At 46.3% G+C, this 24156-nt stretch overlaps 1 protein-coding gene across 1 annotated transcript in view; it reads right to left on the reverse strand.

The window, feature by feature from the left end:
- Positions 1–24156, reverse strand: part of VAT1L (vesicle amine transport 1 like) — a 77717-nt gene that overhangs the window by 21824 nt on the left and 31737 nt on the right. Inside the window, exons 2-5 of the mRNA XM_040329194.1 lie at positions 21970–22099; positions 11865–12080; positions 4982–5124; positions 4103–4206 (exon numbers count right to left, since the gene is read on the reverse strand). Coding sequence (XP_040185128.1) covers positions 4103–4206; positions 4982–5124; positions 11865–12080; positions 21970–22099 — 593 coding nt within the window. The remainder of the gene's footprint in view (positions 1–4102; positions 4207–4981; positions 5125–11864; positions 12081–21969; positions 22100–24156) is intronic.

Genomic DNA, 24156 nt, shown 5'->3' on the forward strand with positions numbered 1-24156 from the left:
CACAAAATTTAACATGTAAACAGAGCAAGATGGCGGTGAAGAAACGTCACTTTCTGACGAGACAGCCGCTGCCGTCTCCCATGCGCATTCACGGGGGTGACAACACCGCGCCCCCGGCCACTCATATAGCCGAAGGCCGCAAACCCGGAAGGAAGTCCGGGGGAAGATGTCAGCCACCTCAGCGGTGACATTGGGGTGCTGCAGTGCTTTGTTCTCAAGTGAGTCTATCGTAATGTGCTAGTATGAGATGCATACTGGCACATTATGACATTGCCTTGCAGAGATTTTTTTTTAAATCACCTGTGGTTTACAACTGCTTTAGCTGTGTGGAAAACCAGGAACGTGAGCTCTGGTGGTGAGAGAGTTAATGAGAGGGATGTGATGTATGTGATAATTATGCAGTGATAGCAGAAATGAAAATTAATATATTGTTCATTTTAAAATTATTCACAGTTAATTACTGAAGTACGTATGGGAGGGGGGTCAGGTAAGTGCATGGTAAGGCTGTAACATCCAACAAACAAAAGAAAAAATATCCTGATCATATCCACATGCTAAATAATATACTCCTTCCCATTGGTTAATGTGGAAGTAAAGGCAAAACCTAATTCTGAACCTACTCCCGCCCCAATTCTAAGGCCTCGTACACACGTCTGAGAATCTCGTCAGGAAAAACCCGTAGTTTTCCCTAACGAGATTCCTGGCAAGAAACTCTTGCCGCTGGAGTGTACTGACTTTCATTTCAAAAGAACCGCGGTTCTCTTGAAAGGAAAGAACGCGGTGACGTCATCGCGTATGACGAGCATGCGCTCGTCACATTCCATGCCGTCGCCGCCATCTTGCTTCACCCTACCTATGCCGTGGAAGCTACCGCGCATGCGTCAAAGTCATTTTGAGCATGCGCGGGTTTCCACGGCGACAGGTAAGTATACACACTCTCGGGTTTCTCGTCGGGAAACAGGCCGACAAGAATCTCGATGAGAAAAAAGAGAGCAGGTTCTCTTTTTTTCTCGTCGAGATTCTGGCCTGATTTCCAGACGAGAAACCTGAAGGCCTCGCACACACGAACGGGAATCTCGGCAAGAAGTCGTTTTCTTGCTGGTTCTTTGCCGAGAAACCCGGTCGTGTGTACAAGGCCCAAAGCCTCGTACACAGGATCAGTCCATCCGATGAGAACGGTCTGAAGGACCGTTGTCATAGGTTAACCTATCGTGTGTACGAGGCCTAAGAATAATCTATCTAACTCTATAAAGAAAAGATCACTATACTTACCTATTCTGCAGCCGCTCCACTCGGGTCCCAGAGCTGTAGGGTCTTCAGTGTGTAGGAGAGACAGCCGACAACGGAAGCCCAATAGTAAGTCAATAGGTGATGTCACTTCCCATGCATTTCCCATCCGTTGTCGGCTTTCTCCTGCACACAACTGGAGACCGGACCACAACGGCTTCAGAATAGGTAAGTATAGAGAGCTTTTCTTTACAGGGTTAGATGGATTAGGCTTAGAATGGGGGTGGGAGTAGGTTTAGAGTTAGTTAGGTTTGAGGCGTGCAATGGGCACAGTCAGGGCTTTTTTTCAGGGGGAACTAAGTTCCACCACCTTTGGCTCAGACCCTTTGGTGCCTGCTCACCACAATCACTTGTAAACACAGAAGTCCGGTTTCTGTGTTTACAAGTGACAGCTCTGCACTCTGTGTGTAACCCACCTGAACTCTGCACTCTGTATGTAATGCAATCCTGGTATTTAATGCCCCTTTAAGACCCTCCTACTGTTTGTGAAATCTGAACGGGGTCGTGGTTGAGTTCCTGCACCTATTTTCTGAGAAAAAAAGCTCTGGGCACAGTAAGGCATACAATGGGTACAGTGAGGCATGCAATAGACACAGTGAGGCATGCAATTGGCACAGTAAGACATACAATGGGCACAGTGAGGCATGCAATAGACACAGTGAGGCATGCAATGGGCACAGTGAGGCATACAATGGGCACAGTTAGGCATGCAACAGACACAGTGAGGCATGCAATGGGCACAGTGAGGCATACAATGGGCACAGTGAGGCATGCGATAGACACAGTAAGGCATACAATGGGCACAGTAAAGCATACAATTGGTACAGAGGCATGCAATAGACACAGTGATGCATGCAATGGGCACAGTAAGGAATATAATAGACACAGTGAGGCATGCAATGGGCACAGTGAGGCATACAATGGGCACAGTGAGGCATGTAATAGACACAGTAAGGCATATAATGGGCACAGTAAGGCATACAATGGGCACAGGGAGGTTGCAAATGGGCACAGTGAGGCTGCAGATGGGCATCTTTTCCACTTACAGTAGCTGCTGCATTTCCCACCCTAGGCTTATAAAATTCAAGTTAATACGTTTTGAGTGTTCTGCCTATTACAGACGAGGAAGAGGCAGGGCTTTGTTAAACTGGAAGGCCACCGACTGACTGCGTGAAACAGCGGGAGATCAGGTATGCAGATCGGAACAGTGATGCATACAATGGGCACAGTGAGGCATGCAATTGGCACATTAAGGCATGCAATGGGCACAGTAAGGCATGCAATGGGCACAGTAAGGCATACAATGGACAAAGTGAGGCATGCAATAGACACAGTGAGGCATGCAATGCTTGCTTTGTTACACTGGACGGCCACCGACTGACTGCGTTAAACAGCGGGAGATCGGGTATGCAGATGGGAACAGTGATGCATACAATGGGCACAGTGAGGCATGCAATGGGCACATTAAGGCATGCAATGGGCACAGTGAGGCATGCAATGGGCACAGTGAAGCATGCAATAGACACAGTGAGGCATGCAATGGGCACAGTGAGGCATACAATGGGCACCGTGAGGCATACAATGGGCACAGTGAGGCATGCAATAGACACAGTGAGGCATGCAATGGGCACAGTAAGGCGTACAATGGGCACCGTGAGGCATACAATGGGCACAGTGAGGCATGCAATAGACACAGTGAGGCATGCAATGGGCACAGTAAGGCATACAATGGGCACAGTGAGGCATACAATGGGCACAGTGAGGCATACAATGGGCACAGTGAGGCATACAATGGGCACAGTGAGGCATGCAATAGACACAGTGAGGCATGCAATTGGCACAGTAAGGCATACAATGGGCACAGTAAGGCTGCGTACACACAGTCGTTCCAAACCGATGAGAATGGTCCGACGGGCCATTTCCATCGGTTCACCGCTGAAGTGGCCTGATGGTCTGATGTGCGTACACACCATTGTTCCAAAAACCGATTGGGTCAGAACGCGGTGACGTCAAACACACGACGTGCTAAATAAAACGAAGTTCAATGCTTCCAAGCATGCGTCGACTTGATTCTGAGCATGCGCGGGTTTTGAACCGATGCTTTCTGTACTAACCATCGGTTTGGACCGATCGGGCAGCGGGTCATCAGTTCGATTTTAGGCTGCATTCACACCTAAGCGACAAAACGCCTGAAGCGCGACGCTCGATACGCTGGAGGGGCGAATTTCCATTGCTATGAGATGGTTCACATCTCACGCCGAACGCCGTACGCCTGAAAACAAGTCCCGTACCCTTTTTTTCAGGCAGCATTGGCGTTCGGGCATAGACAGCAATTGAAATAATTTGTGGAAAAAGAAAAAGTTAAACAAATCGCGGCAAAATATGCCGCATACGTGGCGTTACAATGTGAATGCAGCCTTAAAGCGTGTTTTAAAATTTTGGACCCAAGGACAACAGACCGATGGGCTATACACACGGTCGGTTTGGACCGATGAAACTGAACCTTGTTCCATTCTCATCGGTTTTGTTTGACTGTGTGTACGCGGCCTAAGGCATGAAATGCGCACAGTGAGGTTGCAAATAGGCACAGTGAGGCTGCAGATGGGCATCTTTTCCACTTACAGTAGCTGCTGCATTTCCCACCCTAGGCTTACAAAATTCAAGTTAATACGTTTTTTGTGGTAAAATTAGGTGCCTCGGCTTATAATCAGGTCAGCCTATACTCGAGTATATAAACTTATACATCTTCAATAAACTCAATCACAATTTATTTAAAAAGATACATACAGTATAATATTTGAAAAATACAACTAACCATATAAAATATATGTTCCCAATGGCTTCAGAAGGCTGATGCCTTTTCCAGTGTTTTCCCCACATAAGCAGTCGAGAACGATGTCTACACCCTCCGGGGAGATTCTGGAAAAGATATGTTGTCCTTTCTATTATCAATGGTATAAATATATAACATGTACTGTAGAGATAATTGAATTGAAAACATTTTGTTTTTATTTTATTATTTATTTTTTGACAACATTTTTGATAACGTTCATTGCAGTAAAAGAGGAATGTAAACTTTATCCCTTTTGATGGCAATAGCAATGACAGGTCCTCTTTATGGATAGATTGGGTGTCTATTTGGGCTCCAATGCAGCTGATCGGTCTGATCAGCTGCTTCAATGGCTGCTATGCGGCCGGTAAACAAAGAGCCAAAAGCGGAAGTGACATAAGGGCCGTCGCTTGCCGGTTCTGGTGTCACACAGTGGAATGAACAGCTTTAGTTCCTCTCACTGTGGGACCGGAGATAGATGTCATCGATAGCGGTCTTCCTCGATCGCTCGGGGGTGGGGGCGAAAAAGGCATCAGCAGTGGGAGGGGTGTGGGACCCCCTTCCACCACCTGTAAAAGTAATCCAGTGGCTGCCCAGCCGCTTGGATTACTTTTAGCTGAAAGAGAATCGCCGGCTGTAAAGAAAATGACACCGGGATCATGCCTTTAACCATGATTCCGGTATAACCGCTTCCCTGCCACAACGTATATATACTGTGACCGGTAGGGAAGTGGTAAAGACTGGATGAGGAGACATTTTTACCATTATATGGCAGATCAGCCACATCTTCAAGGATCTATTTGCTGGTGTAGAAAGTAACAGTCCAGACATTATATTGGAAGGCACAGGGAAATGTCATCTTACCTTTTTACCTCCTGCACATAATCTGCGTTTCTGTCAAAGAGGTGATTGATGGAGGTTTTAATGGCCTCGTGTTTAAAAGCGGAAGCGGTTCCAAAAACGGTGACGTTGGGAATGGTTGAGCAGAGCTGAGCCACTGCTTGCCCCTAAAAAAGGGAAATGGAAAAGTATAGAGTTCTGATTAAAAAAATATACAATATACAATATGTAAGAACAAATATACATCTTCTCTTTATAAATCTTAAGGTGTCGGCATACCAAGAGATTTTGGACAATTTCATGCTTCCAGCTTTGTGGGAACAGTTTGGGGACGGCCCCTTCCTGTTCCAACATGACTGCGTACCATGCACAGAGCAAGGTCCATAAAGACATGGATGAGCGAGTTTGGTGTGGGGGAACTTGCCTGACCTGCGCAGAGTCCTGACCTCAACCCAATAGAACACCTTTGAGACTGCAAGCCAGGCCTTCTCATCCACATCAGTGCCTGACCTCACAAATGTGCTTCTGGAAGAATGGTCAAACATTCTCATAGACACACTCCTAAACCTTGTGGACAGTTATAATTGTAAAGGGTGGGCCAACTCAATATTGGACCCTACAGACTGAGACTGGGATGCCATTAACCACTTCCATACGAGGCACTAACGCACCTTCCTGCCCAAGCCAATTTTCAGCTTTCAGCGCTGTCACACTTTGAATGACATGCTACACTGTACCCAAACTATTTTTTTATAATTTTGTTCCCACAAATAGAGCTTTCTTTTGGTGATATTTTATCACCTCTACGATTTTTATTTTTTGTGCAACAACTAAAAAAGTTTTTATTTTTTTCTGTCATTTTTTTTGTAAATAAGTACGTTTTCTTCTTCAATTACGGGCACCGATGACGCGGCACTGATAGGCGGCGCTGGTATGTGGCACTGATGGGCACTCATAGGCGGCACTGATGGGCACTCATAGGTGGCACTGATGGGCATTCATGGGCGGCACTTATGGGTGGCACAGATGGGCACTGATAGGTGGGCACTGGGCATGGATGGGCACTGAGAGGTGGCACTGATGGACACTGAGGAGTGGCACTGATGGCATTGCTGGGCATCACTTGTTTATCCCATATTGTGTCAGTGGCCATGTTGCCAGTCAGTGCCCATTTGTGGGCACCGATTGGCATCTATTCTCTTTTTTTCTTGTTTTTTTTATTGTTGCCCACTTCCCTGGTGGTCCTGGCGGCTTCCCTGGTGGTCCATTGTGGGCATCCGAGGGGGGGCTGCGCTGATAAACAATCAGCACGAACCCCCACCTGTCAGGAGACCCGCCGATCGGCTCGTCTTCTACTCGCTTCCTGTTTACATCGTGATCAGTCGTGATTGGACACGGCTGATCACGTGGTAAAGAGCCTCCGCCGGAGGCTCTTTCCCGAGATCGGAGATGCAGGGTGTCAGACTGACACCCCGCATCACCGATTGCCGCGCTGCGCGCCCACACAGGCGCTGGACGTCAATAGATGTCCAGTCAGGCTTACACAACCACTTCCCGGACGTCAATTTACTATTGACTGGGCGGGAAGTGGTTAAATTGGATATAACCCCGAAATGTTTTTATTTATTTTTTGATGTCACAATGTAGAGAATAAGATTTCCTATCATCTGTGCCCAGTCTTGCCACAAAGAGTGAATCCAGCTCTGAACAATCGTCTTTTATTTTTTTCAGTGAGATAAAAGGACAAAACAGGAGAAAACTTTAGTCCGTTCTTCCCCCTTGCTGTGAGTGACAGGTTATTTACATATGTCATGCACTTGCCTGAGACAGGCATTATTTTTTAAATCCCACCCCCACTCCTTGTCTGAAGTCATGTGGTTATTTTTCTGGATTTTAACTGGATGTTGGTGATCATAGCATAATTTAGAGTAAGGAATACATAGGAGAAAATGCATGTTGACAAGGGGAGTGTAGAGAAGGGCGGGGAGTGTACTGACATCACGACTCCACCCACCGAGCTCCAGACAACAGACCCACCCACAGAATCTACAGTTTTCAGTTCTTATAACAGACAGAGGGGAGACATTTGACAGGTAAGGATACATGCAGGAGGCATCTATATCCTTATAGATCAGCACTATGGCAGTAGTTTAGGAATAATTGTCCAAGTCAGGGGTCAGGCCACCGACCACCAGGAAGTAGTTAGGCGGCAGGTCGGCTCCCCTGCGCGAGAGCCCGTAGCTCTACGTCGGCTCTAAAAGCGGCCACTAGGGGCGCGTGCCCGCTCGCACCCGGCAGGCGCAATCGCCGCCGGGCACACGCGATCGCTCGTTACAGAGCGGGGACCGGGAACTGTGTGTGTAGACACACAGCTCCCGGTCCTGTCAGGGAGAGAAATGCTGATCTTCTGTTCATACAATGTATGAACAGAAGATCAGTCATTTCCCCATGTCAGTCCCACCCCCCCTACAGTTAGAACACACCCAGGGAACATACATAACCCCTTCCCCGCCCCCTAGTGTTAACCCCTTCACTGCCAGTGGCATTTTTATAGTAATCCAATGCATTTTTATCACACTGATCGCTATAAAAATGCCAATGGTCCCAAAAATGTGTCAAAAGTGTCCGAAGTGTCCGCCATAAGGTCGCAGTCCCGAAAAAAAATCGCTGATCGCCGCCATTACTAGTAAAAAAAAAATATTAATAAAAATGCCATAAAAATACCCCCTATTTTGTAAACGCTATAACTTTTTCGCAAACCAATCAATAAACGCTTATTGCGATTTTTTTTACGAAAAATATGTTCAAGAATACGTATCGGCCTAAACTGAGGGAAAAAATATGTTTTTTTTTATATATTTTTGGGGGATATTTATTATGGTAAAAAGTAAAAAAATATTCTTTTTTTTTCAAAATTGTCGCTCTATTTTTGTTTATAGCGCAAAAACTAAAAACCGCAGAGGTGATCAAATACCACCAAAAGAAAGCTCTATTTGTGGGGGAAAAAGGACGCCAATTTTGTTTGGGAGCCACGTCGCACGACCGCGCAATTTTCAGTTAAAGCGACGCAGTGCCAAATCGCAAAAAGTGCTCTGGTCTTTGACCAGCAATATGGTCCGGGGGTTAAGTGGTTAAAGTTAATGTGTGTGTAAAGCCAGACGTCCCAATACTTTTGGTAATATAGTGTATATAAAAAGTTATTTTGCTTGGACTTTACTTCATTATATATTTACCGCATTGAGTTCAGCTATTTAAAAAAAGCAAAGAAATGATTTCAATGACTTTTGTCAATATTTTATTACCATTATGGAAATGTGTTTATGCCCAATTTCCTGTCCAAACTGGTGCACTGATAGAAAATAAAATGAGTATTTCCAGAGCGAATGAATAGAAATGAAGTAACGGAGTCATTTGATGTCCAGCATTGGCATTCACTTCCACTTGTTTCCACGTAATCCCAAAGGCTTAGTAACTCTGGTATGCCTAAGCATTGCGCTCCGCGTTATTATCCACAGCAAAGAACTAACCTCCCAAATCTCATTATGTGTTCTACGGAATGACAAGAATGAGAATGTAGAATTAAGATCTCAGCCTTTCATTCAGACACAGTTACTTCCAAGGGCTTTGTGCTTGGGCTGGCGCTAAACAGTTTAAAACTGAAGTCCAACCTTCCCTTAAAGCCTCGTACACAGCCGTCGTTTTATTTTTCGTTCTGCCCAGTGGGGTCGTAGGAAAAAACGGACAGTTCAGGAAGAGCCGCTGTACCAACTATCCAATGTTAGTACAGCGATCTCCCCTGCAGTTCTATTGTGTTCTGGGCGCATCCTAGATAAGGGTGGAGCCTAGATCCTAGCCTGTGGGTATTTTACCCTCCCACTACTATCCCCCCCCCTTTGGTTTTAATGTTTTGTTTGTTATTTTTCCTTCTCCTCATTCTTTTGCTCTCTTTCCTTTGGGGCTTCTTCCCAATCTCTCTGACCCCTTTCTAATATGTGCCGATCCCTTTAGACTTCGGGCATTTTCTTTTTTTCCAGGTTACCTGTTTAAAGTTACAGAGGCGGCCTTGTGCTAGAATTATTGCTCTCACTTTAAAGCGGAGTTCCGGCCACAATTTCACTTTTTATATATAAATACCCCTGTAATACACAAGCTTAATGTATTCTAGTAAAGTTAGTCTGTAAACTAAGGTCCGTTTTGTTAGGTTGTTACAGCATTTAGACACTTTATAAAATAGAAATTGACTGGGGCCATCTCAAGTGTGGGCATCGTGAAGCCAGACTGTATGACTTCCTGGATTTCAGCCTTGCAGATCTCGCACATGCTCAGTGCTGCACAAGCAATGTAATAGGTTTCAGATCAGGTTTCAGCACCTGTACTGTCCAAGTCACATGATTCTTTGAGACTGGGGAGTGCACAGACTTCTGGAAAGTTACACCCACTACATTCCCAGGAGTCTGTGCGGTGTAGGTTAGGAAGCTTAAGCACCTAGGTGCAGGAAGTGGGAAGATTAACTATTCTGCCTAGCAACAACACTTAGGAGGCATCTAAAAAAAAAATGTTTTTCTTAAAGGACTAATGACATTTTTTTAAAACTACTGATGTAATGTTATATTTATGGGTGGAACTCCACTTTAACATTCACAGTGATACCTCACATGAGTGGTTTGACCACCATTTACATATGCTTGCGCGACGTATGCGCTCACGTCTGCGCGCGAGCACGGAGGGATGGAGCACTTTAAAAAAAAAAAAATGTTTACTTTTATTTTTACTTTTACACTGTTCTGATCGGACCCTCCATTGCAATCTATGGAGCGGCAAATATCAACAGACACGCGTCCCTTGGCACCCCCTGACATCAGATCCAATCCTTTCTTCCAAAAACAGATGGGGGATCCATTCCCCATCTATCGGTTCCGATCGGATGACAGTCGGATATAAACATACAGGTGGTCCATTTACATCCGGCCACCAGGGCCGTCTTTACCATAGGACAAACAGGGGCAGCTGCCCAAGGCCCTGTCACTGTTGGGGGCCCAAAGCAACCCCCTTTGAAGCAACCCCCTTTTTCTTTAGGGGTCCAGAGGTCCCCAGGGGCCCGGAGGCCCCCAGATGGCAACCCCCCATTTTCTTATTTATTTTTAAATAAAAAAAAAAATATTTTTTTAATATATTTTTATTTTTTATTAAAGAGACAATTTTTTTTTTAGGGGGGCCCAGATGGCAACCCCCCTTTTTTTTATTTTTTTTTAAATAAAAAAATATATATTTTTTTATATATTTTTATTTTATTTTTTATTAAAGGGCCAATTTTTTTTTAGAGGTCTGGAGGTCCCTAGGGCCCCGGATGACAACCCCCCTTTTTTTTATATAAAAAAAACTTTTTTTATATATTTCTTTATTTCTTTTATATACAACAGGCATGGCAGCCCATTCAAATCAATGGGCTGCTGTGCCTGCACAAATGAGGGCCGCCAAAACACATGCATGTGAACCAGCCAGGCCCAAAATAAGCTGGAAGGGGGCCCAAAAAAAATGTTTGCCCTGGGCCCAAACCATATTAAAGACGGCCCTGCCGGCCACCCATAGAGAAAAGCAGGCTGTGTGTTGTGAGCACTCTGCATAATTGGAGTGGACACTGACCTGTCATCAGCCTGCTTGGCGGGGATCACGGGAGAAATCTCCTGCTGAGCAGGCGGATCCAGTGGCAGAAAAGGGCATTAAACCGGTGAAACAGTGAAGATGATTGGATTGGGGCTGCTGAGATAAAAATTCTGTCTTTATCAAAATACAGCAAGCAGAAATTGTAAGACTGGAACAGCTTATGTATCTGCAGTATGGAGGATCAGGAGTTCATTCTCACGGTACTTAATACTAAAAGCCTAACCTTGCCTATTCAAAGACTACAAACAAGAAAAAAACTAGAACGTGCTCCCATTGCCATGAATGCATCCTCACCATTGCAATCAATGCAGCCTTGTCATTGCAATCAATGCAGCCTTACCATTGCAATCAATGCAGCCTTACCATTGCAATCAATGCAGCCTCACCATTGCCATGAATGCAGCCTCACCATTGCCATGAATGCAGCCTCACCATTGCCATGAATGCAGCCTCACCATTGCAATCAATGCAGCCTTGTCATTGCAATCAATGCAGCCTTACCATTGCAATCAATGCAGCCTTACCATTGCAATCAATGCAGCCTTACCATTGCAATCAATGCAGCCTTGTCATTGCAGCCTCACCATTGCCATGAATGCAGCCTCACCATTGCCATGAATGCAGCCTCACCATTGCCATGAATGCAGCCTCACCATTGCAATCAATGCAGCCTTACCATTGCCATGAATGCAACTGACATGCACAGGTCTGCACCAGGGAACACAAGCCGGCGTATTGTGCATTGAACGTGTGTCTGGCTGAGCGCACGTTATGTTCACGGCGTACGCGGTGATCCGGCGTAGCTTAGGCAGTTGAGCAGGCGCAGGGGGGTGCTGTGCATGCGTCCACTTCACGGCGCATGCGCAGTTCGTGATACGTACCTGTCTGGCGCTCAGACCATCATTTGCATGGGGTCACGCCTCATTTGCATGGGGTCACACCCACTTCCACCTACGCCGGCGTGCGCCTTCGAAACCCACACCACGCTGGTGCAGCGTTGGGAGCACTGGCTTGCTAAATGCAATGCTTGCCTCTCAGCGCTACGTTGGCGTGGCGTACGGTGTTTGCTCTACGGCAGCGTAATGTGCGCCTTGCTCTCTGTGAATCTGGGCCTGTGTGTTTAGTATCACTTTAAGTCCTATACGAGAGGCGCCTCTTTTTTATTTTTTCACTTTAAGTCATATACAACGTACAAGTTAACTTTGATTTTTCCCCGTAATTGGGCATTAAACAAATCACTTACCACTCCTCCACCAGCAGAGTGGACAAGGACAGACATCCCTTCCCTGAGATTGGCCACCTCAAAGAGCATCATGTAGGCTGTGACAAAGTTCATAGGGAAGGCAGCTGCTTCTGAGAAGCTCATCCCATCTGGGATCTTATAGACAAACTCTGCGGGGGTGCAGGCCACTTCTGCCCATGCGTTGTAGTTGACAAAGGCCATGACTCTGTCCCCAATCTAGAGTAAAAAAATATATAACACAGAATGGTTATTTACAGACCAGTGATACAAAGTAAACACATTTTCTAATCTTCTGCACTGCCATATCAGGAGGTTTCAATCAGAGATAGAGAAACATACATGGAAATACCTTCTGTGCTTTCCCATAGTGCTCAGGGAATCTTTTCAACGTGTGTAAGCTGTATTAAAGAGGTATTAAACACATAAGAAAACATTTATTATATTGCAGCTTATCAATTCTTAGATGTGATGGCTGCATTCATTTCCTGTTCTTCTATTTTTTCAACTGGAGATCAAGCCAGTAAGTCTGTTGTTTTTCAGCAGATAACGCTCTCTTGCAGTTAGAGGGACGAGGCAGACCATTTAAAGCGGTGGTTCACCCACACTAACAACATTTGAGCATTAAATTAGGCATAGTAGCGCGAGCTACAGTATGCCTGTATTGATTTTTTTAGCCCGGTACTCACTGTGCAATCCTGTATAGAAGATTCTGACTCCCCGCGGGGAATGGGCGTTCCTATCAAGAGGGAGGATGATTGACGGCCGGCTATGACACGTCACGCTCCCCGAAGATAGCCGGAACAGGTCTCGGCTCTTCACGGCGCTATACGGCGCCTGCGCACAGACTATGCGCAGGCGCCGTGAAGCGCCAAGTCCTATTTCGGCTATTTCCGGAGAAGCGTGACGTGCCATAGCCGGCCGTCAATCATCCTCCCTCTTGATAGGAACGCCCATTCCCCGCGGGGAGTCGGAATCTTCTATAGAGGATTGCACAGTGAGTACCGGGCTAAAAAAATCAATACAGGCATACTGTAGCTCGCGCTACTATGCCTAATTTAATGCTATAAAAAAAAAATGTTTCATTAGGGTGAACCACCGCTTTAACACTGACAGTGGTGCTTAAAATGGTCAGCTTTTATTTGTTTAAATAAAATCTTTATCCCAAAAGGAAAAATAGGTAACTGCCTATGAAAGTATTAGCTGGGGTTTGGCATTAATTTGTTAATGTATTTAAAGTGATACTAAAGTCTTTTTTGTTTGTTTGTTTAAAAAATAACAAACATGTTATATTTACCTGCTCTGTGTAGTGGTTTTGCACAGAGCAGCCTGGATCCCCCTATTCTCGGGTCTGTCTTTGGCGCTCCTGGCCCCTCCTTCCTATTGAGTTCCCCCACAGCAAGCAGCTTGCTACGGGGGCACCTGAGCCCCACCCCCTCTTGTTCCTCATTGGAATACACTGATTTTGATGCGTCCACGGGACGGCGCATGCGCCGTTCGTTATAAGTATCTGTCTGGCGCTCGACCCATCATTTGCATGGGGTCACGCCTCATTTGCATGGCTCACGCCCACTTCTACCTACGCTGGCTTACGCCTAGAAAACCCAGTGCAGTTTTGGTAGCACTGGCTTTGTGAATCCAGTGCTTGCCTCTCTGCGCTGCGTCGGCGTAGCGTAAAGGAGATACGCTACGGCGGCATAAATATGCGCTGCTGTATGTGAATCCGGGCCTGTTTGTTTAGTCTCATGTTAACTTGAGTCTTTTATATCCCCCTGGAGAATAGTCTCAATATTAGTCTACAAGTGGGACTTTTTCCTTCTCTGTTTGTATTATCTCGACTTCCCAGAAGATTTGCAGCAGCTAAAGGTGTCTTTATCAGAGTCTCATTTGTTGTGATTGATGCCTCTTTATTCTTGTAGCGCAGATCTAATTGTACGAAGGATTATAGACTTGACTTCTGAGCAGCAGAAAAGATCGTAATGCCGCTTCCCCTTGTTGGCTCTGCAGCAGAAAGGTCAGATGTGCTCTGTGGTCACGTTTTTAATTACCGCCCTGCCGCGAGCGGCCGCAATTCGTTTTACCAAGAAGGTTGCTATGGAGAAGGAAGATGTGTCTGACTTTAATTATAACTGAAAAAGGAGCACCCGATGTCTTCTCCTGCCTCTCCCCTAATTACTGACACTTCTCCGAGCTCCTTTCCTCTGATTACCGATGGTCTAGAAAGTTCCACACTGACGGCTTGGTTAATGAGACGACTCAATCACTGCGAAGGCGTATTTATTGACAAGCTCTACTGTGCACAATCCCATAGCAAATATTTTCCACATTGCAACCAAAAGAAGACGCGTGGGAAACGTTTTAATAAATCGTTTCCTCGTTACCCGTCAATAAGCAGATTTGTCCTAGGATTGAAGCACAGGCAGTCCTTCTTTCATAGGCTTTATAAAAAGTAGGGTTGTCCCGATACCACTTTTTTAGGACCGAGTACAAGTACCGATACTTTTTTTTTATGTACTCGCCGATACCGAATACCGATACTTTTTTTTAAATGTGTCCCCAAATGCAGCCATGTCCCCCCACATATGCAGCCATGTCCCACCACAAATGCAGCCATGTCCCCCCCACAAATGCAGCCATGTCCCCCCACAAATGCAGCCATGTCCCCCCACAAATGCAGCCATGTCCCCCCCCACAAATGCAGCCATGTCCCCCCCACAAATGCAGCCATGTCCCCCCACATATGCAGCCATGTCCCACCACAAATGCAGCCATGTCCCCCCCACAAATACAGCCATGTCCCCCCCACAAATGCAGCCATGTCCCCCCCACAAATGCAGCCATGTCCCCCCACAAATGCAGCCATGTCCCCCCCACAAATGCAGCCATGTCCCCCCCACAAATGCAGCCATGTCCCCCCCACAAATGCAGCCATGTCCCCCCACATATGCAGCCATGTCCCACCACAAATGCAGCCATGTCCCCCCCACAAATACAGCCATGTCCCCCCCACAAATGCAGCCATGTCCCACCACAAATGCAGCCATGTCCCCCCACATATGCAGCCATGTCCCCCACATATATGCAGCCATATCCCCCACATATATCCAGCCATGTCCCCCCACATATATCCAGCCATGTCCCCCCACATATTGCAGCCATGTCCCCCCACATATTGCAGCCATGTCCCCCCACATATGCAGCCATGTCCCCCATATATGCAGCCATGTCCCCCATATATGCAGCCATGTCCCCCCACATAAATATAGCCATGTCCCCCCACATAAATGCAGCCATGTCCCCCCACATAAATGCAGCCATGTCCCCCCACATAAATGCAGCCATGTCCCCCCACATATATGCAGCCATGTCCCCCATATATGCAGCCATGTCCCCCCACATATATCCAGCCATGTCCCCAAACATATGCAGCCATGTCCCCCATACCTAATGATGATGCCGCCGCCGCGTTAATCACTGTGCGGCGAACATTACAGGCAGCTTTCGTTTGAATAGCTGTTCTCCCTGCCACGCCGTGTAAAGGACACTCCCCCTTGCTCGGGATTGGACAGATCCGTCCAAGGGGGAGTGTCTATATAAGGCGCGGCGGGCAAAACAGCTATTCAAACTAAAGGTGCCTGTAATGTTCGCCGCACGGTGATTAAGGCGGCAGTGGCGCATTTGCGATATACGGCGGCGACGGGGAAAGTATTCTATTTAGGCATCGGGGGTATTTGCGGGAGTACAAGTACTCCCGCAAATACTCGGTATCGGTCCTGATACCGATACTGGTATCGGTATCGGGATAACCCTAATAAAAAGGTTAGAAATGTCTACTGTATATTCCCGAAAGAGAACCATTCGCCCCAACCCCCCACCCCCTGCTCACATCGTAGCCATTTGACATGTCAAACCGCATGCAAAAGTGCAGCCTATTGCTGCTAACACCACTTCTGATACGTGCGATTTGATGAACCCACACAGATGTCTTTCAAATCGTCCCCGAACTCGCAATGAAACTCGCACGATTTCAAACCTGCCTCCAATGTGAACGTACCCCTCAGGTAGTGTCAAAGTACACTCACCGGGCACTTTATTGGGTGCACCTCTTCAATTGCTTGGTAACACACATTTCTAATCAGCCAATTACATGGCAGAAAACATTTAGGACCAGATTCACAAAGGAGATACGACGGCGTATCTCCAGATACGCCGTCATATCTCTGAGTTGTTCCGTCGTATCTATGCGACTGTTTCTTAGAATCAGTTACGCATAGATTTCTATTAGATCCGACTGGCGTAAGTCTCTTACGCCGTCTGGTCGTAACTGCATATTTACGCTGGCCGCTAGGGGCGTTTATGCTGATTTACGCCTAGAAATATGTAAATCAGCTAGATACGCGAATTCACGAACGTACGCCCGGCCGACGCAGTACAGATACGCCGTTTACGTTAGGCTTTTCCCGGCGTAAAGTTACCCCTGCTATATGGTGGCGTACCAATGTTAAGTATCGACGTCGTTCCCGCGTCGAATTTTGAATATTTTACGTCGTTTGCGTAAGTCGTCCGTGAATGGGGCCGTCAAAACCAATACGTCCTTGCGGCGTATTTGGAGCAATGCACACTGGGATATGTCCACGGACGGCGCATGCGCCGTTCGTGAAAAACGTCAATCACGTCGGGTCATGGTTATTTTACATAACACACGCCCCCCTGTTCCAAATTTGAATTAGGCGTGCTTACGCCGGCCTATTTACGCTACTCCGCCGCAACTTACGGAGCAAGTGCTTTGAGAATACAGCACTTGCCCGTCTAAGTTGCGGAGGCGTAACGTAAATCGGATACGTTACGCCCGTGCAAAGATACGCCGATCTACGGCTTCTAGGCATGGTGAAGACGAAGTTCGAAAAAAATGGGCGATTTTTGGGACTTTGAATGAAGCACGTCTGTGACTCCATCCCTGGTTTGTATGAACAAAGAAAAGGAAGTTGGGACTTTGGATTAGGTTGTTGACAGGTTAGGTCTGAGTAATTGAAACATGATTATTGATGCATAAATATAAATGCATATCATCCATTATAACGGTGCATATTGTGTATAGAATAATGACACATGATATAAATGCAATCAAGAAGAAAGTCGTTTTGCTGACCCTGGCCTTACCCATACCACATACTCTTATACTCTGAAGTATGTAAGTACCCAGGACCAGGACTGATTAACTTGTTCTTTTCTGTTCTGCTTATTTTAACATCAGACTTACCGTAGATACTTGAGTATAAGCCGACCCGAATATAAGCCGAGGCACCTAATTTTATCATAAAAAACTGGGAAAACTCATTGACTCGAGTATAAACCTAGGGTGTCCATCTGCATGCCTCACTGTGCTTCACTTTGCCTCACTGTGTCCATGTGCATGCCTCATTGTGTCCATGCCTTACTGTGCCCATGTCCATGCCTCACTGTGCCCATGTGCATGCCTCACTGTGCCCATGTGCATGCCTCATTGTGTCCATGTGCATGCCTCACTGTGTCCATGTGCATGCCTCATTGTGTCCATGCCTTACTGTGCCCATGTCCATGCCTCACTGTGCCCATGTGCATGCCTCACTGTGCCCATGCCTCACTGTGCCCATGCCTCACTGTGTCCATGTGCATGCCTCACTGTGCCCATGCCTCACTGTGACCATGCCTCACTGTGCCCATGCCTCACTGTGTCCATGCCTCACTGTGTCCATGCCTAACTGTGGGGGGGGCGCACCGACCTCGTGTGATACTGATAAAATTTATTTATTCCAATAGTAAAATCAATGGTTATACTCACAAAATTGGAGTTAAAAACAGGCTTTAAAAATAAGTACAGCAGATGTCCAGCATCGTCAGTGGAACAACCCACTGCAGACCACGTTAGCTCTGAGGAAAGGGGTACGCCCCCGAAACGCGTCAGCTTTTACATCTACTGATTGGTTCAAACGATTATTCGTGTTCCACTGACGATGCTGGACATCTGCTGTACTTATTTTTAAAGCCTGTTTTTAACTCCAATTTTGTGAGTATAACCATTGATTTTACTATTGGAATAAATAAATTTTATCAGTATCACACTAGGTCGGTGCGCCCTCCGCTCTCTTTCTTCTCTTTTATAGTTTCATGAATTCCCACGATTCTGAGGAGGGCTGCAAGACTCTAGATGATAACTTTTAATTGAACTGCACCACTTCATAGTACTCTCTATAAAATATCAGAGCGCAGGAGACTTGTTCTTGTATACATGCCTAACTGTGCCCATGTTAATGCCTCACTGTGCCCATGCCTCACTGTGCCCATGCCTCACTGTGCCCATGCCTCACTGTGTCCAAGCCTCACTGTGCCCATGTGCATGCCTCACTGTGCCCATGCCTCACTGTGTCCATGCCTCACTGTGCCCATGCCTCACTGTGCCCATGCCTCACTGTGCCCATGCCTTACTGTGCCCATGCCCCACTGTGCCTATGCCTCACTGTGCCCATGCCCCACTGTGCCTATGCCTCACTGTGTCCATCATTAGACTTAAGTTTAACATGGGAGTCTATGGAAGGGGCGCCCGGCTTTGAAAAATTGGTGCTCCCCGGCCGTAGGTCCCCCTGACAGCAAACTTTGCACACTTGTAGAGGAGAACTGAGGCTACAGGTGTGCCAAGTTCTTTATGGTTTACAACCACTTTAAAGTTAATGTGCGTGTAAAGGCAGGTGTCCCAATACTTTTGGTAATAGAGTGTATATCTCATTCTGGCTATTCTCACATTTTTACAAAGATATACAGTATATATATACATTTTTTTTTTACTGTAATCAGGAGGAGAGATGTTAGCATTGCCTACTTCATGCACACAAACACTGTTTTACAGTAACTGGCTGGAAGCACAATACAATACTCCTGATGATACAAATGGCCCCGTTTTGCTCCAGTGCTTTAATTCAAACACATTCCCAGCAAACCCTCCCTCCCCTGACACCATTTTTCTCTTGGTGTCAGGAAAACTTGTTAGATGTGACTCATGCTGATGGCAGAGGAATGAAGCAGCAGACAGAAATATCAATGAATGCTCTTAATTGAATGAAGTACACATCTTTCTTTCTTTATCTCTCCCCCCCATCTTTCTTTCTCTCTCCCCCCCCCATCTTTCTTTCTCTCTTTCTTTCTCCCCCTTTTCCTCTCCCTTCCATGTATTCTCTATTTGTAGAGAATTGGGATGGCGGGGAGTTGGGATGAGTGGCAGTGCTGGCGGGGGGGATGGGTACCAGTGGCAGTGCTGGGTGGGAGTTCTGATCAGTCAACTTAGGGGCTCTTGATCAAGGTCATCTGCTAATCTGAGAACTGCAATGGGGACTTTTAATGGCAACTCTAATCACAGCCTGGTAGTGTTACCCACCGTGTCTCCAGCTATGTAGTGTCTCGCAGCAGTGACACCTATGCCAAAAACAGGAGATGGGGTCTCTTCCGGCTCCTCCCCCTTCACATTCCTCATCAGTCAGCTGACCTCTAGTCTCTCCCCCCACCCATGCGGTGAACTAAATGGGTGGCTGCGAAGAGGCAGAGTGGGGAAGGCTGCAGGCTCCAAGAACAGTCCTGCTGGGCGGCCGCGAAAAGGCAGGGAGAGAAGTGCGGGCTTCAGGAACAGCCCAGGATTCGGTGACCCCTGGAAAATAGTAATTTGACCCCCGAGGGGGTCCCGACCCCCAGGTTGAGAACCTCTGGATTAGGGGATCATGAGCAGCAGTATACAACACCCAGTCATTTTGGGGCAAAATCACTCAACTGCCTGTGATGGTGCGAAAGCTTTCAGAACCAGACAGCATGCAAATATGGCGGCTGCATTCATAAAGTGATAAAAACCTGAAAAGGGTTTTAATGCCGCGTACACACGTTTGGAATTTCCGACAACATTTGTGTGACCGTGTGTATGCAAGACAAGTTTGAGCCAACATCCGTCGGAAAAAAAAATCCACGGTTTTGTTGTCGGAATTTCCGATCGTGTGTACGTGGCATAACTGTTCTCTACTCTAGCAAAAAAAAAAAAAAAAGATGTTTTGGCTAAAGATACACCCACATGTCAAATGATATCTGACGTTTGTATGCTCTAACTACTAGCCGACCAGCCGGCGGCAGGTCGGCTCTCCTGGGCGAGAGCCCGTCATATTACATCGGCTCTTCGAGCGGCCACTAGGGGCGCGTGCGCCCCCCGCTCGCCCCCGACTCCCGTGCGTGTGCCCGGCGGGCTCGATCGCCGCTGGGCACCCGCGATTGCTCGTTACAGAGCGGGGCACGGGAGCTGTGTGTGTAAACACACAGCTCTCGGTCCTATCAGCAGGGGAAATGCTGATCTTCTGTTCATACAATGTATGAACAGAGGATCAGTGTTTCCCCTAGTGAGACCACCCCCCCACAGTAAGAACACACCCAGGGACATACTTAACCCCTTCCCCGCCCCCTAGTGTTAACCCCTTCACTGCCAGTGGCATTTTTATAGTAATCCAATGCATTTTTATAAAGAAAAGACAAATGCAGCGCCTTCTAAGCGTAGCAAGCTCGTTTAATACTGGTAATATGTGTAAAAAGCTATAAAAAGCCTACTCACAAACACAAATGAATATAGGCAAGGTGGTTGTAAGAATCATCCGCATGGTGTAGCCGGTGTGCGTACGATGTCCTAATGCAGGCAGCGCGGTGATGTTGTTCTCTGCAAGGCAGCAGCTACAGGGACCAAGACGCGTTCACCTCCCGCATCCGGAAGTGACGTCACTTGCAGTCCGCAGTGGATACCTGATTCCAGCGTGAAGGTTCCGAGAGCGTCTTGGTCCCTGTAGCGGCTGCCTTTCAGAGAACAACATCACCGCGCTGCCTGCATTAGGACATCGTACGCACACCGGCTACACCATGCGGATGATTCTTACAACCACCTTGCCTATATTCATTTGTGTTTGTGAGTAGGCTTTTTATAGCTTTTTACACATATTACCAGTATTAAACGAGCTTGCTACGCTTAGAAGGCGCTGCATTTGTCTTTTCTTTGCTTCTATACAGATCACTTCATCTGTCAGCTGGCAGCCATCCAAAGCAAGGCAATAGTAAAGTAGTCATACAATGCCATGGACAATTGATGGACTTTAATATCCACTTTGTAGCACTGGCTTCCTTTAGACTCTAGTCTTAGTTTCATTTTATTATTATTTTTTCTTTTTCTTTATTTTATTTTTATTTTTAGTTTTATTTTATTTTTATCTCCATTTTTATTTTCATATTTATTTTTATTTTTATTCACACTTTTATTTTTATTTTTATTTTTATTTTTATCTTCATTTTTCAGCTTCAATTTTGTTTATTTTACAGTTCAGTTCTTCAACATTTTTCTTGGCCCCTATTCCCATTCCAAGTAATACTAGTTTTTTGTGAACCTTAGACATCTACAGGGAGTGCGCTTGAATATCATGTTTTGTTCAATGCATTTTTATAGCACTGATCGCTATAAAAATGCCAATGGTCCCAAAAAGTGTCCGATATAATGTCGCAGTACCGAAAAAAAATCGCTGATCGCCGCTATTACTAGTAAAAAAAATATATTAATAAAAATGCCATAAAAATACCCCCTATTTTGTAAACGCTATAACTTTTGCGCAAACCAATCAATAAACGCTTATTGCGTTTTTTTTTTTTACGAAAAATATGTAGAAGAATACGTATCGGCCTAAACTGAGGAAAAAAAATGTTTTTTTATATATTTTTTTATATATTTTTGGGGGATATTTATTACAGCAAAAAGTAAAAAAATAAATATTTTTTTCAAAATTGTCGCTCTTTTTTTGTTTATAGCGCAAAAAATAAAAACCGCAGAGGTGATCAAATACCACCAAAATAAAGCTCTATTTGTGGGAAAAAAAGGACGCCAATTTTGCTCGGGAGCCACGTCGCACGACCGCGCAATTGTCAGTTAAAGCGGCGCAGTCCAGAATCGCAAAAAGTGCTCTGGTCTTTGGGCAGCAATATGGTCCGGGGGTTAAGTGGTTAATACATTTTCTTATTTTATAAAGAAAGCATAATTTTTTTTTTATATCTGACATAAATAAAATAATACCTCAAAGCCGGTCACATTGGCTCCAAGAGCCTCAACTATCCCAGATAGCTCAAAACCAGGGACCAGTGGAGTCTTCGGAGGATTGTCAATGTTTCCTTGTCGGACCATCAAATCAATGAAGTTCAGACCACTACACAGGAAAAAAAAGGAAAAGAAATCAGATTATTACAAATGAGATAATCACAACCGGTCCAGTGAAAGCAAGAAGATTCAACTTTCATTACAAGATTGAAATGGAACTCAAACCATAAATTGTTTGTGGTGTGTCCTGCTAAATTTTCCTTTCTTGAGAAACACATAGGCCCGGATTCACAGACAGCGGCGCATATTTATGCCGCCGTAGCGTATCTTCTTTACGCTACGCCAACGCAGCGCAGAGAGGCAAGCACTGGATTCACAAAGCACTTGCCACCAAATCTGCGCTGGGTTTCTTAGGCGTAAATCGTCGTAAGTTGAAGTGGGCGTGAGAAATGAAAATGAGGCGTGACCCCATGCAAATGATGGGCCGAGCGCCATAAAGATACGAATAACGAACGGCGCATGCGCCGTCCCGTGGGCGCATCCAGTGCGCATGCTCAGAATCACGTCGGAACTACTCCCTAAGATACGCCGAATACCTGCCTACGACGTGAACGTAACCTACGCCTAGTCATATTCACGTACAACGTAAACAACAAAAGATACGACGGCTTGTGTTCCCTGGTCCATAACTTTGCATGGGTTGCGTCTCATAAATGGGGAATAACTTTACGCCGAACGTACGACTCACGCAAATCGCGTATATTATGCGCCGGGCGCAATTACGTTCGTGAATCGACGTATCTCCCTCATTTACATATTTGAATAGGAAATCAATGGGAGCGCCACATGCGTCCAGCGTAAATATGCGCCCACGATACACCGGCGTAGGCAAGTTACGTCGGTCGGATGAAGCCTATTTTTAGGCGTATCTCAGTTTGTGAGCACGGCGCATAGATACGACGGCGCATATGTGCACTTACGCGGCGTATCTCCAGATACGTCGGCGCAAGTGCTTTGTGAATCCGGGCCTATATATGCCGGTCTTTACCATATACAGCCGGTAAGAATAGGAATTGAACAAGTCACCAATTTTCTTGGTAAATACACTATATTGTGAAAAGTATTGGGACGCCTGTCTTTACACGCACATGAACATTAACCTCCCTGGCGGTATGATTATTTCAGATTTTAGGTGCTGAAAGCGGTACCATTATTTTGCATGGAAATTTGGCGTTTTACATTGTAGGTCTGTAATTCTTAGGAATAACTCACTTAAATCTGTCCAAACAAGAGTCTAGTGCTAATAAGCCAGTCCCGTCCCAGCATTCCAGAGAAGGAAGAAGCACAAGGAGCAACCTGCTGATCGGCTCTCCCACAATGCTGTGCGGCAGGTAACGGCTCCGGCTCCGGTGAAGAGCTCTGCTCCCCCCCCGGCTGAGATGGAGAACAGTGCGGCTGATCGAGCGATATGGACTCATTCCTTCACCTCCCAGAAGGTGAGCGCAGGCCGCATGTTAAGCACCTGGACAGCTCAGTGTCGGCCATCCACCTCCGCCTATCACAGTCCGGAATCAGTACCCGCCCATCCTCGTCCGCCTATGACAGTACCCGGCCGTCCTCCTCCGCCTATTCGACTTACCCGCCTCCCGCCCCTCTTACTCTGCTCTCCGCCTGCTCTCTACCCCCCACCTCTCTCTCCGCCCGCTCTCCGCTGGGTCACCACCCCGCTCTTCCCCCAGCTCTCATGAAAAGTATCGGATCTGGCATCGGGAGCATTTGCGCGAGTACAAGTACTCGCGCAAATGCTCGGTATCGGTCCCGATACTAGTATCGGTATCGGGACAACCCTAGTATTTACACCAGAACAAAAGGGACGACAATCTGATCGTTAGTACACAGCTTTCGTCCAAAATTTTCTCAAGGGACAAACATGAAAAATGTTCTCGTACGATGAATGAATGAATGAATGAATGAATGACTTGTATAGCGCAACGCATGCGAACTGAATCGCCTCTGGGCGCTTTTTCCAACCAGTATCTGCTTGGCTGGTGCGGTCATTTTTACCCCGTAGGATCATGACACGCTAGGGACACACAGTCATACACACATATATACATATATATATACTGGGCCAATTTGGACGAGATCCAATTTACCTACCAGCAT

This window comes from Rana temporaria, chromosome 11 (assembly GCF_905171775.1).
Source record: "Rana temporaria chromosome 11, aRanTem1.1, whole genome shotgun sequence".
NCBI lineage: Eukaryota > Metazoa > Chordata > Amphibia > Anura > Ranidae > Rana > Rana temporaria.